Source organism: Echinops telfairi, unplaced genomic scaffold (genome assembly GCF_000313985.2).
Source record: "Echinops telfairi isolate 266 unplaced genomic scaffold, ASM31398v2 ScPeMD7_6;HRSCAF=24_0, whole genome shotgun sequence".
NCBI classification, from domain to species: domain Eukaryota; kingdom Metazoa; phylum Chordata; class Mammalia; order Afrosoricida; family Tenrecidae; genus Echinops; species Echinops telfairi.
Genome location: NW_022103902.1, coordinates 12,984,343 through 13,000,439, shown reverse-complemented (window position 1 = coordinate 13,000,439; position 16,097 = coordinate 12,984,343). Strand labels below are relative to the sequence as shown.

The 16,097-nt window shown below is 38.4% G+C and overlaps 1 protein-coding gene across 1 annotated transcript in view; it reads left to right on the top strand.

Annotated features, from left to right (window-relative positions):
* The window catches only part of SLC9C1 (solute carrier family 9 member C1), a 95,235-nt gene that overhangs the window by 40,227 nt on the left and 38,911 nt on the right, over positions 1-16,097 (top strand). Inside the window, exons 11-14 of the mRNA XM_004706477.1 lie at positions 437-603; positions 3,134-3,259; positions 5,325-5,422; positions 13,605-13,724. Coding sequence (XP_004706534.1) covers positions 437-603; positions 3,134-3,259; positions 5,325-5,422; positions 13,605-13,724 — 511 coding nt within the window. The remainder of the gene's footprint in view (positions 1-436; positions 604-3,133; positions 3,260-5,324; positions 5,423-13,604; positions 13,725-16,097) is intronic.

The following is a 16,097-nucleotide window of genomic DNA, read 5'->3' as shown; positions in this document are numbered from 1 at the left end:
TCATGAACCCTTGGTAATTTATAAATTATTATTTTTTTCATGTCTTACACTGACTGCTGTCTCCCTTCACCCACTTTCTTGTTGTTCATCCCCCCTGGGAGGGGGTTATATGTCAATCATTGTGATCAGGCACCTCTTTCTCCCCCACCTTCCCCCTACCCTCCTGGTATCGCTACTCTCATTTTTGGTCCTGAGAGGCTTATCTGTCTTGAATTCCCTGTGTTGCGAGCTCTTATCTGTACCAGTGTACATGCTCTGGTCTAGCCAGATTTGTGAAGTAGAATTGGGGTCAAGATATTATGGGGTGGGGAGGAAGCATTAAAGAAGTTTTAAAAAAATCTTAGTGATAATGTGTTAGGAATGAAAAGAAGCTTTGTAATCCTTGTCAAAAGTTAGTTAACCCTGCTACTTATAAAACCTTTTCTTTGTGTCCCAGGTCTTCGCGATATCACATCGTTAAAATATAAATCACTTTATTATACATATAAACACTTCCAAGAGCTAACCAAATCTATAGCTTCTACACTCAAATTTGATAAAGATCTCGCTAATGCTGATTGGAACATCGTTGAGAAAACAATTATACTTCATAACCCATATGCGGTAAGCAAAGTAATACTGTGAGTAGATACAATTGGCCTATAAGACTACATCATGCCATACTTATGAATTCACAATGTTAATATTTGTAGCTGACACATAAGTTGATTTAGTAGCTCCCTTATTTTCCACAATAGTAAAAATGAAATATTGAGGTATTATCAATAACAAACATGTGTCCTTTTCTACTATTCATAGGAAATTTGTGATCATTGTGGGACAAGGAAGAAATCACAACCCCTTTTAGCGTATACACAACAAATGCAGATTCAAAAGGAAGAGTCATGTATAGAGTTCCCTTTAAAAATTTATCATAAACTAGACTAAAAAACCAAGCCTACTACCACTGAGCTGTTTCTGACTTAGAGAAACCCTCTGTTGGATTCCCAAGACTGTAATAAAAAAAAATTTCTAAGACGGTAAATATTTAAGGGAGCCAATAGTCTCATCTTTCTCCCCCGGAGCAGCTGGTGGGTTTGAAATGCCAAACTTGAAGTTAGCAGTCCAGCACCTAATCCACAGTGCCACCATGGTCCCATAAAATATCACGATAGCTGAGAAAATGGCTCATTTGTTGTTGTTTTCAAAACAGGTTTGTAATTGTAATTGCCCAAGCCCTTCACTCAGTCATTTTTCATTTACTAAAGTTGTGTATATATATATTATATATACAATTATTATATATAACATTATATATACAATTATTATATATAATATTTTATATATAATAGATTTCAAAATCAGGACTGTAAGTTTAGCTGAGTCACCTCCTGCTTCTGATAAATGCTTTAGACTCCCTATGGTCAGACTTAATAGTCATTCCCAAGCACTCAGCTTTCCAGTCAGTGTGGAAATAGCGTAGGCTGCCCTGGACCTTCAAGGGCTGCTGCTGCTGCTGCTGCAGTTTTTGATGTGCAGTGCTTTTCACCATTGTGCTAATATGAAGCCCAAGTTTTAGGTAGAGTCAGATAACTAGAGTCTACAGAGAGAGATTCCCCAAAGCCAACCTCATAGGTAGCATGCAGTGTATAAAGCTCTAATAGGGGACTCGGAACGAACTCCTGAGTCCTCAGAAGTGCGGGTGTTTCTGTGTGGGACAAATACCGAGATAAAATTGAGAATTTTATCGGGTAGCTCCAATATCTGATTATTGTCTTTTTGGCTGACCCAGCTGCATCTGAAAAGTTTGCTTAAAAGATTGATTTCCCAGCCTTACCCACAAGATTCTGGTGCAAGTTGGCTTGGGAGAGTGGAGCATTCCAGGGATGTGTGTTTTTTTGTGTTTTTAATCCAATACCCAGCTGGTTCTAATCCAGCCCAGTTATGTTTGGGGGTCACCACTCTGGTACTTGATTCGTTTCAAAGGTAGATGATCAAACTGGAACATTCCCCTCACAAAAGGACCGGAAGGACACAAGAGGGTTAAAAGTAGAGCCTTGGTCTACCGTGAGAAGGCATTCAGAAACTCTAGATTTATATTCTACCTTTGATTCTTCATCAGCCACGTTGTGACCCTGAGCAAATCATTCGTCTGTAAGAGTTTTGCTTTTCTCATTTATAAATGAGGTTGTTTGGTTTTCCAGCTCATTAAACGTTCATTTTCTGTCTACTTTGAATGACAGCTGTGGTTTGAATCTGTGGTTTCACACCTTAGCAGCATCCGAACCATCCAATGGATTTATCTTCAGTGCCCATCACTGGGTTTCTGACTCAGTAGGCCTAAGGCAGGGGTTGGCAAACCGCAGCTCTCCAGCTCTTTTGGTATATACATGTCGCGCTGATGTTAATTTTTAAAATGAGGTTATTATTCGGATCATGGTGATTTCATTTGTTTGTAAAACTCTATTTATGGCTCTCAAATAATTTGTAAATTGTGGCGATGGACAGGATTGGCTCTTCCATCTCAACAGTTTGCTGAGCCCTGGTCTAATGTATCCCTTCGTGGGGCAGATGGTTAGGTTCTCTGCTAGCAAATGAAAGTTAGGGGGTTGGAACCCATTTGGAGAAGCCTCAGTAGACAGGCCCGACCACCCGCTTTTGAAAGGTCCCAGTTTTGAAAGCGCCGTGAAGTCGTTGTACACTGCACACACACGGAGTCACCATGAGTTGGAAGTGACTGCCCCTAGCAACAGCAGCAGTGGTAGCAGGACCAGGACCTGAAAGAGTGCATTTCTAACAATGCACACGATGCTAATGCTCCAGGTGGCAGCGGGTGGAGCTATAGGAAGGCTGGTGTGTGTAGGCACATGATGAGAACCAATTACTTAAAGCATGATCATATAAGTAGTTCTTATCAACTAATAGCTCCATATAAACACAAAGATATGATATAATCTTCTCCCTTAGAAATTAACTAAATTTTACCCTTGGGGGGTGGCTGCACAAATAATGGAGAAACTCATCGTTTGAAAAATATTTACCATATTTTTTTTTAAATCATTTTTTTCAAAACCAACTGGTATGCCAACTGCTTGAGCTTTGTGCTAGTGATCTGTTAATATGATCTCATAATGTCATTTGTGTGTTTTCTTAGGCAAGCCAAGAAGAAACAGCAGCCCGTTCAGTGGTGAAGTGTCCGGACTGTAACAAGGAAATCGATGAGACTCTTAACACTGAAGCAATGGAACTGGCCAACCGGCGTCTTTTGTCTACACAAATAGTTAATATTTTATGTTACTCTTTTAAAATTACCTTTTGCCTTCCAATAGGCTGAAAGCTCAGTCACTTGCGGAAGACATCCTGATTAGGCCCACCAGCATGACTTAGTTCTGGGTTCACAAAAAAATGAGGGAAGTCTTGGGAGTCTGCTTGGTTGTTAAAAAGGAGAGAGAGAGACAGCGAGAAAGAGAGAGAGAGAGAGAAGAAATCAACTCAAAGTAGTTCAAGTAAAAAGCATTTTATACTAAGAAATTGGAAACTTCAAAGGTCACAGCAACAGGAATTATAATTGGACTTGACATTCAGCCAGATGTTAGGCAAGCAGTTCCACAACATTTCCCATCGTTAGGGCTAAGTTGGTTTCATGGAAAGATAGAGCGCCAAGCGCACTAATTATGCTATGTCAAGAGTAGTATGCTTACATATCAGAGCTTGGGTAAAAATGAGAGAAACACTTTCGCTTAGTAGCGTATGAGACTCACTGGGAAGTTGCTAACAAACCTGACTAGCACTTCTGCTCAGGTAAGGACCCTAGCTAACTGCCATGACCCAACCAGCAACCTTTATACACGTGTATGGTGGGCTTTCGCCATTGCAAATAGAGACATAATCCATTGGGATAGTCTAAAATGAAGAGTATACGGAATTGTTCTGTTTGAGCCCATTGTTGCAGGCTGTGTGTCAATCCATCTTGCCCAGGACCTTCCATTTTTCTGATGCCCTTCTACTTAACCAAGCATGATGACCTTCTCCAGGGACTGGTCTCTCCTGATAGCATGTCTACAGTACATGAGATGAAGGCTCACCATCCTTGCTTCTAAGGAGCACTCTGGATGTACTTCTTCCATGAGGGTCCATGATACTTTCAGTATTCTTCACCAACACCAGAGTTCAAATGCACTGTTATTTTCCTTGGTCTTCCTTATTCCATATCCAATTTTCACATGCATGTGAAGTAATCGAAAATACCATGACTTGGGTCAGGTGCATCTCAGTCTTCAAAGGAAAAGGCTTGCTTTTCAACACTTTAAGGAGGTCTTGTGCATCAGATTTACCCAATTGATTTTTTTTAATCTTCTGACTGCTGCTTCTATGAGTATTGATGGTGGATCCAAGCAAGATGAAATCTTTGACATTAAGATGAAATCCTCAACGAAGCACCACTAGGACTCCTTAAATTGTTGTGAGCATTAATTAATGTAAATAAGACACATATCTATCGGTTAGGTCAGTAATATAGAGGAGAGTGAAATAAATAACAATTAATCTTAGGAAGCAACTATTCTTTAAAATCTCACATTTTTTAATGGAATGATCATGTGTAGGTTAAATTTTTTTTCTACTATCAGAATGCTTTCTCCTTTGTGTTGTTAAACCTTCATGAGTCCCCTATTACTTTGAGCTTCCACCTGTCCTCTCTAAGTACAATTTTTCTCTTTAAGGATACGCAAAAATAAATTATTCTTCATTTATTAGTATTTTAATCATATTTAAGGCGAAGGGTATTACTTTACTCACCCCACCCCCAGCATTAAGTGGAGTACCTGAAGCAAAGTGGGTTTTTAACCGATGTTTATTAATTGAAGCAATAACTGTCTTCAGTATTCTGCAGAATAGTAAAAGTCCCTTTATCATTTATAACAGACAGAAGGAAGTAGGATTCTATTGTCCAAATATTTAGGTAAGTAGAATTAAATATGTCTTTTAAAAACGATCCTTCCCTCTGGGATATCTCAAGGGTTTTAATATGTTACTGCGCATTATAGGCTTTTAGATAGAGATATAGGTTTCATAGGGACCAGACTCTTTTGACCACAGAACTCCATTTGTTTTCTGGAAATCCAATGAACACCGGGCAGAATCCTCATTTCTCGCAGAACCACTTTTGGAACATTCTGATCAGACCTGGTATCCTGGGTTGGATTCCATAGGAAGATATTTTAAATAAAAATCCTAGATTACTTGGGGATGTTGCCTTTTTTGACTTGTTATTTTCTCTAAAGCGAGTAGTAAATGGCCATCTTTGTCTATGCCATATAATGCCATGGTCTGTTGTTCCCTTTAAGGCAAGCTACCAGAGGCAATACAAGAATGAGACCCTGACTCAAAATGCAGTCCAGCTGTTGGTAGGGGCAGCGGGAAGCTTTGGCGAGAAGAAGGGAGAGTAAGTATATTGGCAAGAAAATGGCTATGCCAGTGCCTTTATGAAATAATAAATAATAATGTGACATAACACATTGCCTTATGAAATAATACAAGTGAGTTTTCTTGCTTTTGTCTGGTAGCTCGAGATGCTTCAGTATAATGTGCCCAAGTCACTGCCTGCTCTATATCCCACATTCAGGTTAATCACCTACATTGCATTTCCTAAACTTGCTCTCCTCACTCACAGCTCTGCAATCGAGCAAGTTTCTCCTTCGTACAAAAATGCTCTTTCCTTACCCTTTGTGGGCCCCAAAAGTAAATGTAGAGAACTACTCTTCAGTCTAGATTATCCCCAATGGATAAATGATGGATATTTGATGGATCAAAGGAAAGAAGTGCCCACCCACAGGCAGGACCTACTGTTATTTCTAGAGGGCAGTCTTGGTGCCAATGATGTCATTGTTCGGTGCCATCCAGTCAGTACACACTCATAGCAACCCTACTACAGCAGAAGAGAACACCGTTTATCCTGTGCCATCCTCCCAGTTGGTACTATATTTGAGCCCATTTGTTGCGGTCTCTGTGTCAAGCTTTCTCCGTGATGGTCTTTCTCCTGTTTGCTGAGCTGCTAGTAAACCTCGCACAATGCCCTTTTCCAGGAATTGGTCTCTCCTGATAAGAGCTCCAGAGTCCAAGTCTTACCAGCCTTGCTTCTACAGAGCTTGCAGGCTGGGCTTCCTCTAAGATAGATTTGCTTGTTCTTCTGGCAACCATTCTTGCTTTGATCTTCTTTGCCAGCAATATACTTTAAATGCATCAATTCTTCAGTCTTAATTACTCGTTGCTCAATTTTCACATTCATATGATGCATTTAAAAATATCATTTCTCTGGTCAGGTGCACCTTAGGCTTCAAAGTGACTATATTGCTTTTCAGTACTTTAAAGAAGGCGTGTGCACCTGATTTCCCAGTGAAGTATATCATTTGATTTCTTGCCGGCTGCTTCAATAAGCATTGATTTTGGATCCAAGCAAAATGAAATTCTGGACAACTTTAATCTTTTCTCTGTTTTCATAATGCAAGGTCTATTAGTTCAATTGTGAAGATGTTGGTGTTCTTTACATTGAGTTTATAATCAATACTGAAGGCAGCAGTCGTTGATATTCATCAGCAAATGCCTCAAGTTTTCTTCCTTTTCAACAAGCAAGATTGTGTCTTCTAGAGATCACTTATTGTTAATAAACATTCTTTAAATCTGGACGCCACACTCTTTCAATAGGCTACTTTGCTGTATTATCTGCTCAGCGTAGAGATTGAGTAAGTATGCTGAAAGCGTACAGCTCTGACACTCACCTTGAAGTGTTGAACATTTCACTTGGTATTCCACCAATTCCTGGAATCTTGTTTTTCCACAATACCTTCTGTTCATCTTGGCCTTCTTCCTTCAATATCATCAGTCCTTGTTTATATGCTAGCTTTTGAAATAGTTGAATGTCAACCAATTATTTTTGGTACAGTGACTCTATATTACTCCTGTTGTCATTTAATGCTTCCTACATGATTCAATAGCTTACCCATGGAATCTTTCAGGATTGCAACTGGAGTCTTGGAATTTTTCATTAGTTCCTTCATCTTAAGATAGGCTGATAGTGCTCTTCCTTTTTAACCTTCTAACGTGGGGTCTCTGCACATTTCATTACAATTCTTTTGTGATTGACTAATTTCACTCAGCATAATGTTCTCCAGGAGCATCTATGCCCCACTGTGATTCACAAGGTCATCATTATTCTTTAACAATGCATAGCACCCCATTGTGTGGATGTACCAAAATTTATTTATACATTCTCCCACCAATAGCTGTTTCCATCATTCTCCTCTTGTAACCGGTTCTATGATGAACATGGATGTGCATATGCCTGTTCACGCTAAGGCTCTCTCTTACTTCTTTAGCGTATATAGGAAGCAAAGGAATTACTGGGTCATATGTTTCTATTACAGTTGTTTGAGGAAGTTCCTTACTACTTTCCACAGTGGATATACATTTTTATAGTTGTGTTAGTCTGAGTACATTAGAGAAACAAATCCACAGAAACTCATATGTAAGAGAGAGTTTTACATAAAGGTTAAGTTCACATCAAGAAAACATCCCCACCCAGTGTTGCCCAAGCCCACAAGTCAAACATTAGTCCATATTTCCGACACCAATCCACAAGGTCCTCCTCCATCTCATAAAATACACTTAATGATGCTGACTGCAGGAGGAAAGCCAAATCAGTGAACATGTAAGCATCTCAGCACTGGCAGGGCTCTCCACATAGCTGCTCCCGCACCCAGGGCTGCATTGGGGTAGGTCCATATGGCTTCTCCTCAAGCAGGTCTTACAGGAAGCGAGCCTTGCCATCTGAAGCAGGGAACTGGCTAAGGCAGCTGCACCCTGGTCTGACCATCACAAAGCAAGAGACCCAAGAACTAGAAAGGTGAGGCTCACTGAGCCATTAATCTCTCCACCCTTCAATTAACCCCACATGTGTTTATCGGCCAGGTTGGCACAATAATCTTTAACTATCTCAATAGTCCCATCAGTAATGCCTAAGGATTCCACTCTCTCTGAAGTGTTTTCAGCATTTGCTATTTTTTTTCTTTCTTTTTTAATCTTGTTATCAGTACCAGTGAAAGGTGGTGCCTCATCACTGTTTTGATTTGCATCTCTCAAACGGCCAGTGTCTGAGTAGTTCTTCGTATGTTTGTTGGCTGCCTGAAAGTCTTCTTTGGTGAATTGGTATCTATGTCCTCTGCCCAATTTTTAATTAGATTATTTGCTTTTTTTCTTATCGAAGTCTTGCAATAATCTATATATTTTAGATATTAGTTCACTGTGTTGTTGCTAAAGAATTTTTCTCAATCTGTGGGCTCTCTTGGTATTATTTTGATGCACATATGTGTCTTGTTTTCAGAAGGCCCAGTCATATATTTTGTCTTTTACTGAGAGTGTTTATTTTCCATTTTGTTTGAGAGTGTGTGTATGTCCTGTGTTAGAGCCCTTAAGTTCATCCCTATTTTTTCATAACTGATTTTTATACTTGTATGATTTGCATTTAGGTCTTTAATCTACCTTGAGTTTATTTGCTTTAGGGGGTGAGGTATGGGTCTTGTTTCATTTGAATTGAAGTCCAGTTAAGAAAATATCTAGTGCCCATTTAATGTTTGTTTTTGTTTGTGTTTTGGGCCCTTTGTTAAAGATCAGTGGTGTTTACTTCTGGGTTCTCTGGTGTGTTTCCTTGGTCTATGCACTTAGAGCTGTCACATTATCAGCTTGTTTGGGCCACCGTAGTCTCTGAGGACAGGAAATGAGACGCTTCCTCCTTTCTTCTTCTTAAGTACTGCTTTGTTTATCCTTGGTCTCTTTCCTCTCCACATAAAGTTGGTGATTAGTTTTTTTCATTTTTTTAAAAAGGATTTTAGGATCTGAATTGGAGTTATGCTACATTTATAGGTTACTTTGGATAGAATGGACATTTTGACACTGTTAAGCTTTCCTATAAGCGATCAGGGCATAGTCTTGCATTTATGTAGGTTTCTTGTGCTTTCATATAGTTAGTGTTTTCTATGTGTAAAACTTTTGTTCCTCTGGTTAGGTTTATTCCTGAATATTTCATCTTTTGTGTGGCTAGTGTAAAGAGTATTATTTCTTTAATTTCCTTTTCAGCAGACTCTTTCTTAGTATAAAAGACTCCAATACATTTTTGTATGTTGCTCTTGTGCCCCATCACACTGCCAAATCCTTTAATTATTTCCAGCAGTTTTCTTGCTGGATCTTTGGATTCTATGTATAGAATCATATCATCTGAACATAGAACTTTCCTCATTCTCTAACAGTTTAGTTGCCTTCAATTTATTTTTGTTGTCTAATGATGCTGGTAGGACTTCCAGCACAATGTTGAATCTGAATGAGTGTGGTGATCAAGGGCATCTCTTTTTCTAGTTTCCATTCGCAGGGGAAATGCTTTCAGCTTCTCCCCATGAAGAGATGTTGACGGTTAGTTTTGCCTAATAGCTTTTATTATATTGAGAACTTTCCCTTCTACTCTGATTTCGATGAGTGTTTTTATCAGGATTGGGTATTGCATTTGGCCAAACGCCTTTTCTTCCTCAATTCATAAGATCGTGTCGTTCTTAAGCTTTGTTTCATATATGCGATGCAGTATATCAATTCTTTTTCTACCATTGAACCATCCTTCCATACAGTCCCTACAAGTGGGGTATAAATTCTAATTGATCATGGTGTATTATTATTATTATTATTTATACTTTATTCAATTCCGTCGGCTAGAATTTTGATGAGAATCTTTTCTTCTGTCTTCATAAGGGACATTAGTCTGTAATTTTCCATTCTTGTAATGTCTTTGAGAGTGATGCTCGCTTCATAAAATAAGTTCAGAAGTTTGCTGCCCTTTTCTATATTCTAGAGTAGTGTGTGTAAAATAGATGTCACTCTACTCTGAATGATTGGTAGGATTGCCTGGTAAGCTGACATATTTACTGTTGTCCTTGTTGGGAATTTTTAAATATCCTGATCTATGGCTTCTTTTATCATGGGTCTGTTTGAGTTTTCTAAATCAGTCTGGGTTAATTTAGGTAGGTGATGTATTTCTACAAATTGGTTCCTTTCTTCTAGGTTTTTAAGGTTCTTGGAGCATAGTCCTTTGTAGTATTGTGTTATCTTTTTATTTCAATTAATTCAATTGTGATGTCATTTATTTAGTTTCCTATTTGTAATATTTACATCTTTCTGTTCCTATGTTAAATTTGCCAGTAGTTATATAATTTTACTAATCCCTTCAAAGAATCAACTTTTTGTGCTGTTGTTTTTCAGTTTTCTGATTCATTTATTTCTACTGTTATCTTTATTATTTCCTTTCTTCTGGAGGCTGAAAGTTTAATTTATTGCTTTGCTCTAATTGTTGAAGACATTGGGTTAAGGCATTTATTTGGGTTCTCTCTTCTCTTTTGATGTGTGCTTTTTGGTATAAATTACCCTCTGAGTACTGCCGTCGCTCTGTCCAAAAGGTTTTGGTATATTGTTTGTTTGTTATTTTTCCTTGTTTATTTTAAGGAATTTTTAAATGTCATTCCTTTTTCCTTAGATAATCCAACAGTATTTGAACAAGGTGTTTTTCTGTTTCCATGTATTTGATTTCTTTCCCTTGACCTGATTATTGTTGATTTATTATTGAGTACTGTGGTCCAAAAAAGTGGTTTGTAATATTGCAGTGCTTTTAAATTTATTAAGATTTGCTTTGTGGTCTGAAATATGGTCCATTACAGAAACCGTTCCTTGTCCACTGGAAAAGAATGTCTATTATATAGTTTTGGGTGTAGGGTTGTATGTATGTCTGGGAGATTAAGTTGATTATGTTGATTGGATCTGTGTTTTAATAGATTTTGATTGAGTTTTAATTAATTTTTTGCTGTCATTTTTTCTAGGTGGGTTTTTATCAGCGTTATCCATTTCTTTGTTCAAAAATTTCAGTGTTGTTCCAAAGTTCCTTTCATTTGTAGGTTTTCTTGTCTTCTTTGTCTTTCATTGCTAATGTTATACCCTTTACTAGATTTTTATGTGAGTCTTCTTTTTTATTTTGATGAGGTCTTTCCATTTTCCTTGAAGTTACCTTTTAATTTTTTATCCCTTATCAAAGCCAAATTCCCTGCTATTAAGTAAATACTGACTTAACCTATAGCAACCCCATAGGCTAAGATAAGTTTCCCTGTGAGTTTCCAAGACTGTAATTATTTATGGGAATAGAAAACCTCCTCTCTCCTGAGGAACTGCTGGCTGCTTTGAACTGCTGAACCTTTGGATTTCGACTCAATGCATAAGGCCATTGCAAAATCAATCTCGAAGTACAACACTGTCCATGACAGGATTATATCTATCCATCTTTAAGGAAATTCAGTCAATACAACTTTCATTCAAATTAATGCACAAACCACAAAAGCTAGTGCTAAATAAATTGAAGCATTCTACCAACGACTTCAGTCAGAAATTGATTGAACATACAAGGTGCACTGATGATTATTGGCAGTTGGGAACAAAGAAGAAGAAACAATAGTTGGAAAATATGGACTTGGTAACATACACAAAGACAGAGATCCCCTTATAGACTTTTTCAAGACAAACAACTTGTTCATAGCAAATACCTTTTTCAAGAACAAAAAACTGACTGTACACATTGACTTCCCCAGATGGAATACTGAGAAATCAAAGTGGCTGCATCTGTGGGAGGACACGATAAAGAAATTCAATAACAGCAGCTGAAACCAGACCAGGGGCTAGTAAATAGACTGCAGAACAGACTATCAATTGCTGATATGTAAGCTCAGGTTAAAACTGAAGAAAATTAGAACAAGTTCACAGGAGCCACAATACAACCTATAGTACATCCCACTTGAATTTTGAGATCATCTCCAGAACTAATCTGATGCGTTGGACACTAATGATAGAAGACCTGATCAACACTGGGAGGGCAGAAAAGACATCATAAAGAAAGCAAACATGAAAGTAGATGTCAAAAGAGACTCTGAATTTTCTCTTAATCACAGAATACCTAAAGCAGATGGAAGAAAAGATGAATAAACAATTTCAAAGAGCTGCTTAGGAGCACAAAGTCAAATATTATATTGGAATGGGCAAAGACTTGGGGTGAGAAACCAAAATAAGGAACACACTCAGCATATCTTTAACTGAAAGAATTCAATAAGAAATCCAAGCTTTAATTTGCAAAATTGAAAGATTCTATAGGCAAAATATTGATTGATGCAGGAAGCATTCAAATAATATGGAAAGAATGCATAGAGTCACTGTACCAAAAAGAACTAGTCAACTGAGTGCAGTCCAGTGTGCAGTCAGGGTGCAGGGTAGCAACGGTGAAACATACAACGTTCCTCTAGTTCTTTAATGCCTCCTCCCTGCTACTATCATGATCCCAATTCTACCTTACAAATCCAGCTAGACCAGAGGATGTACATTGGTACAGATAGGAATTGGACACACAGGGAATCTGGAACAGATGAACCCCTCAGGACCAGTGGTGAGAGTGGCAAAACCTGGAGGGTGGGGTGAAAAAGGGGAACCTATTACAAGGATTTACATATAACCTCCTCACAGGGGGATGGACAGCAGAGGAGTGGGTGAGGGGAGGAGAGTGTAGAATGTGAAAAAATAATAATTTATAAATTATCAAGGGTTCATGAGGGAGGGAGGTGAAAATGAGGAGCAGATACCAAGGGCTCAAGTAGAAAGCAAATGTTTTGAGAATGATGATAGTAACAAATGTACAAAGGTGCTTGATACAATGGATGGATGTATGGATTGTGATAAGAGTTGTATGAGCCACCAATAAAATGTTAAAAAAAAAAAAAAGAACTAGTCAACATTCCACCATTCCACAATCAATGGAACTGAAGGAAGAAGTTCAAGCTTCGCTGAAGGCATTAGCCAATAACAAGGCTCCAGGAATTGATGGAATGCCCATTGCTTGAATGGTTTCTGCTTTTAAAAAAATCTGAACTTAAACTTATTGGTTCCTCTTTGCAGGTAACTGATTTTTTCCCCAAGCTACTCTCGGCAACTGTCCTTGTCACTTATATTGCAGAGTTTGACTATGATATGCTGTGGTGATTATTTATTTAGAGCCTATCTTGTTTGGGGTTCTTTGAGCTTCTTGAATATTTAGAAGGATTCTGTAGTGTAGCTGCCTAGCTGGCTACCTTAACCAGAAAATCTATTTTATTTTCATTAAAAAACAAAACAAAAACTTCTCCTCTCAAATAAAACTGTGTCAATCCTCTGGTTAGCGATTTATCCTAACTTTTTTTCTCGTGTCTGCTAACCATCAAAGAACATTTTTGTTCATATGAAAAACTTTTATTGCCCTTTTATAGTAGTGGGCTCATAACAATATTTGTCCTACTATGACTATTTTATTTCATTCAGCAACATCACCTCCAAATATGGATGACAAATATGGATGGTGGCCTATAAATTAACTGTATGGGTATATCGTTAAAGCTGCACATCTTGGACCTGTGCCAGGAAGCATCCAACACTCATGCATCACTGAAAAAAAACATCTTTTAGCTTTCTGACAATAGTTAAACACATCATAAAGCATGCTTAAGATTTCTTTCTTTTTTCTTTTCTAGATATATGAGTCCTGAGACAATAAAGAAGTATTCTGAAAGCAAAAAATCACTTACTATAATGAGAAAATTACTGCTTGATTGGGTATACAATACAAGAAGGGAGAGAGGGATTCCGTCATCGTATGTACTTTTGAATATTACTAGAAATGCTATCATATTTATATGAAATTCCCTGATTATTTCTTATTAAATGTATATGCTGGAAACTTTGCAAAATACTTTGGTGAACTCTACAATGAGACTGCATCACCATGCAAAATGTTACTTAAATAAATAAAAAATAGCGTTTAAATAATAGTATTTGCATTGAGGCAAAATACAAGCAACATAAAATTAGCCATTTAAAAGTTTAACACTCAATAGCATTTTGTGCATTCATAATATCCTGAAACAATCACCTCTATCAAGTTCTGGACTCTTTCATCTCCAAAGAGAAATTGCTTACCCATTAAAGCTGCCCCTCCTTATTCACTCTTTCTCCAGTCTCTGGAAACCATTAGTGATTTCTGAACTCATGGATTTACCTACTCTGGATGTTTAATATGCTATTATATCATGTGCAGTATTCAGTGTCTGGCTTCTTTCATTTTTCATGGTATTTTCAAAATTCCTTCATGTTAGAGCATGTCATCAAGTCTTTCAGCTTTTTATTGGTTTTCATGGTTCAATATATTCCGTTGTACACCACAATTTGTTTAGACAAACATCTATTGATTGCTTTTTACATTGTCTGCATCATTTCACTCTTGTGCACATTCATTTAAAAGCACCTTAATACCTGCTTTCCATTCTTCAGCATATATATCTAGAAGAAAAATTCTGATTGCCAGCTTGTCACGTGCTTACATCAGGAAAGGTGCTATATTTTATCAAGCACCTGTTCTTCATTGATTGAGATGATCAGGTGCTTCTTTTCCTTTGCTCTGTTCATGTGGTGCATTCAATTTAGTCTCTAATATGGAATTACCGTTGCATGCCTGGAATAAATCCATATTAATTATAGTGTATATATATTTTTATAGCTTATAGTAACTGTTATCTCTGTGAAAACAATGTAACCCCAAAACTGTAGATGAGAATATCCCCACTTCCTGTTCCTGCACCATTTACAGGCTCTGGGAATGTGGACCACTATCCCAGCTTCTTTGTCCAAGCAGAAGAATAAAGGATGATAGCTGGTTTGTATATGTGTTGTTCCCCTAGAAAAGATCAGCAGAGTGTTCTCTCTGTAAGCGCTTCCATGGTTGATTTTAAAATCTGACTTGCTTCTAGAGTAACCAAACACTTTCTCGGCGCTAAATGACTTGATGGATTTTGTGGAGAGGTAGACATTGACAATTTCATCATTTTGTTACTGAACTTTAGTTTGGGATGTCATAATTTTGCATTGCTGAACTTAGTTCTCAATTTGTAACTTTTGCTGCGACGGTAGAGGCTATGCCTGTGATATTTCAAATGCACACAGAGCCCCCACGGTGGGGGGCCAGGTTTCCGTAGAGTTCACAGACTTAAAAGAGACTAGGAAGTTAACATTCTATTTTTCTTCTGTGTTCAATAGTTTGTTTCAATAGCTACACAGAACTCACAGACAGGATCAGATCAGGTGCAATTCCCACACTGTGTCTCTAGTGTTGTCCCCCACAGGGCCATGGGTCAGTGAGGGGCATCATATCTCATAGTGGGGCTGACCATGTGGTCCTCTCTGTGGACTGGCTGCTCTAATTCAGGTCATTGTCCTCAAGGCCAGGTGGGCTAGGATGTGCTCCAGTCTCTCCTCCTCCCCCGTCATCTGCTCCGGTGTGCTCTGGTCAGATATATCCTCCCGGAGCTGTGGATTCAGTGCCATCCTTTGAAATAACTTCTCGGGGAGGGGCAGGCATCCACTTAGTATTTGGGACTGGGGTCAGCCCCCCAGACCTCTCCACTGGTTTCCTACTCCAAGCCGGCATGTTGCATTCACACCTTGGAGTACTGGGTTGAAGTCTGGTCCCTCTTTTCCTGTGGAGATATAAACAATACCCTCCCCTTGGGTGGGTTAGCGCCCCATGCCCCTGCTACCCATTTCTTCCTTATTTTCATCATTTTTTCCCCTTTCCCCACCTCCTCCCCAGTTGTCTACCATGTGCATCCCTGCCATACTACCTGGTCCCCATCCCAAGAATGTTTGTATACAGTAGCTTTTTCCCTATGCCCCTTTTGCATTTTTTTTTAAACGCTTACTCAGCAGTCTCATGTTGTACTTGTCCTTTTGTGCCTGGCTTACTTCGCTTAGCATGATTTCCTCCAGCTCTTCCCATGCAGTGATGTGCTTCATACGTTGATCACTGCTTTTTAGCAATGCATAGTACTCCATTGTATGTATATACCACAGTTTTTTAATCCAATCGTCAGTTGATGGAAATTTGGGTTGCTTCCAACTCCTTGCAATTGTGAACTGTGCCGCAATGAACATTGGAGCACAGATATCTGGCCTTGGTTTGTTTTTTGCCTCTT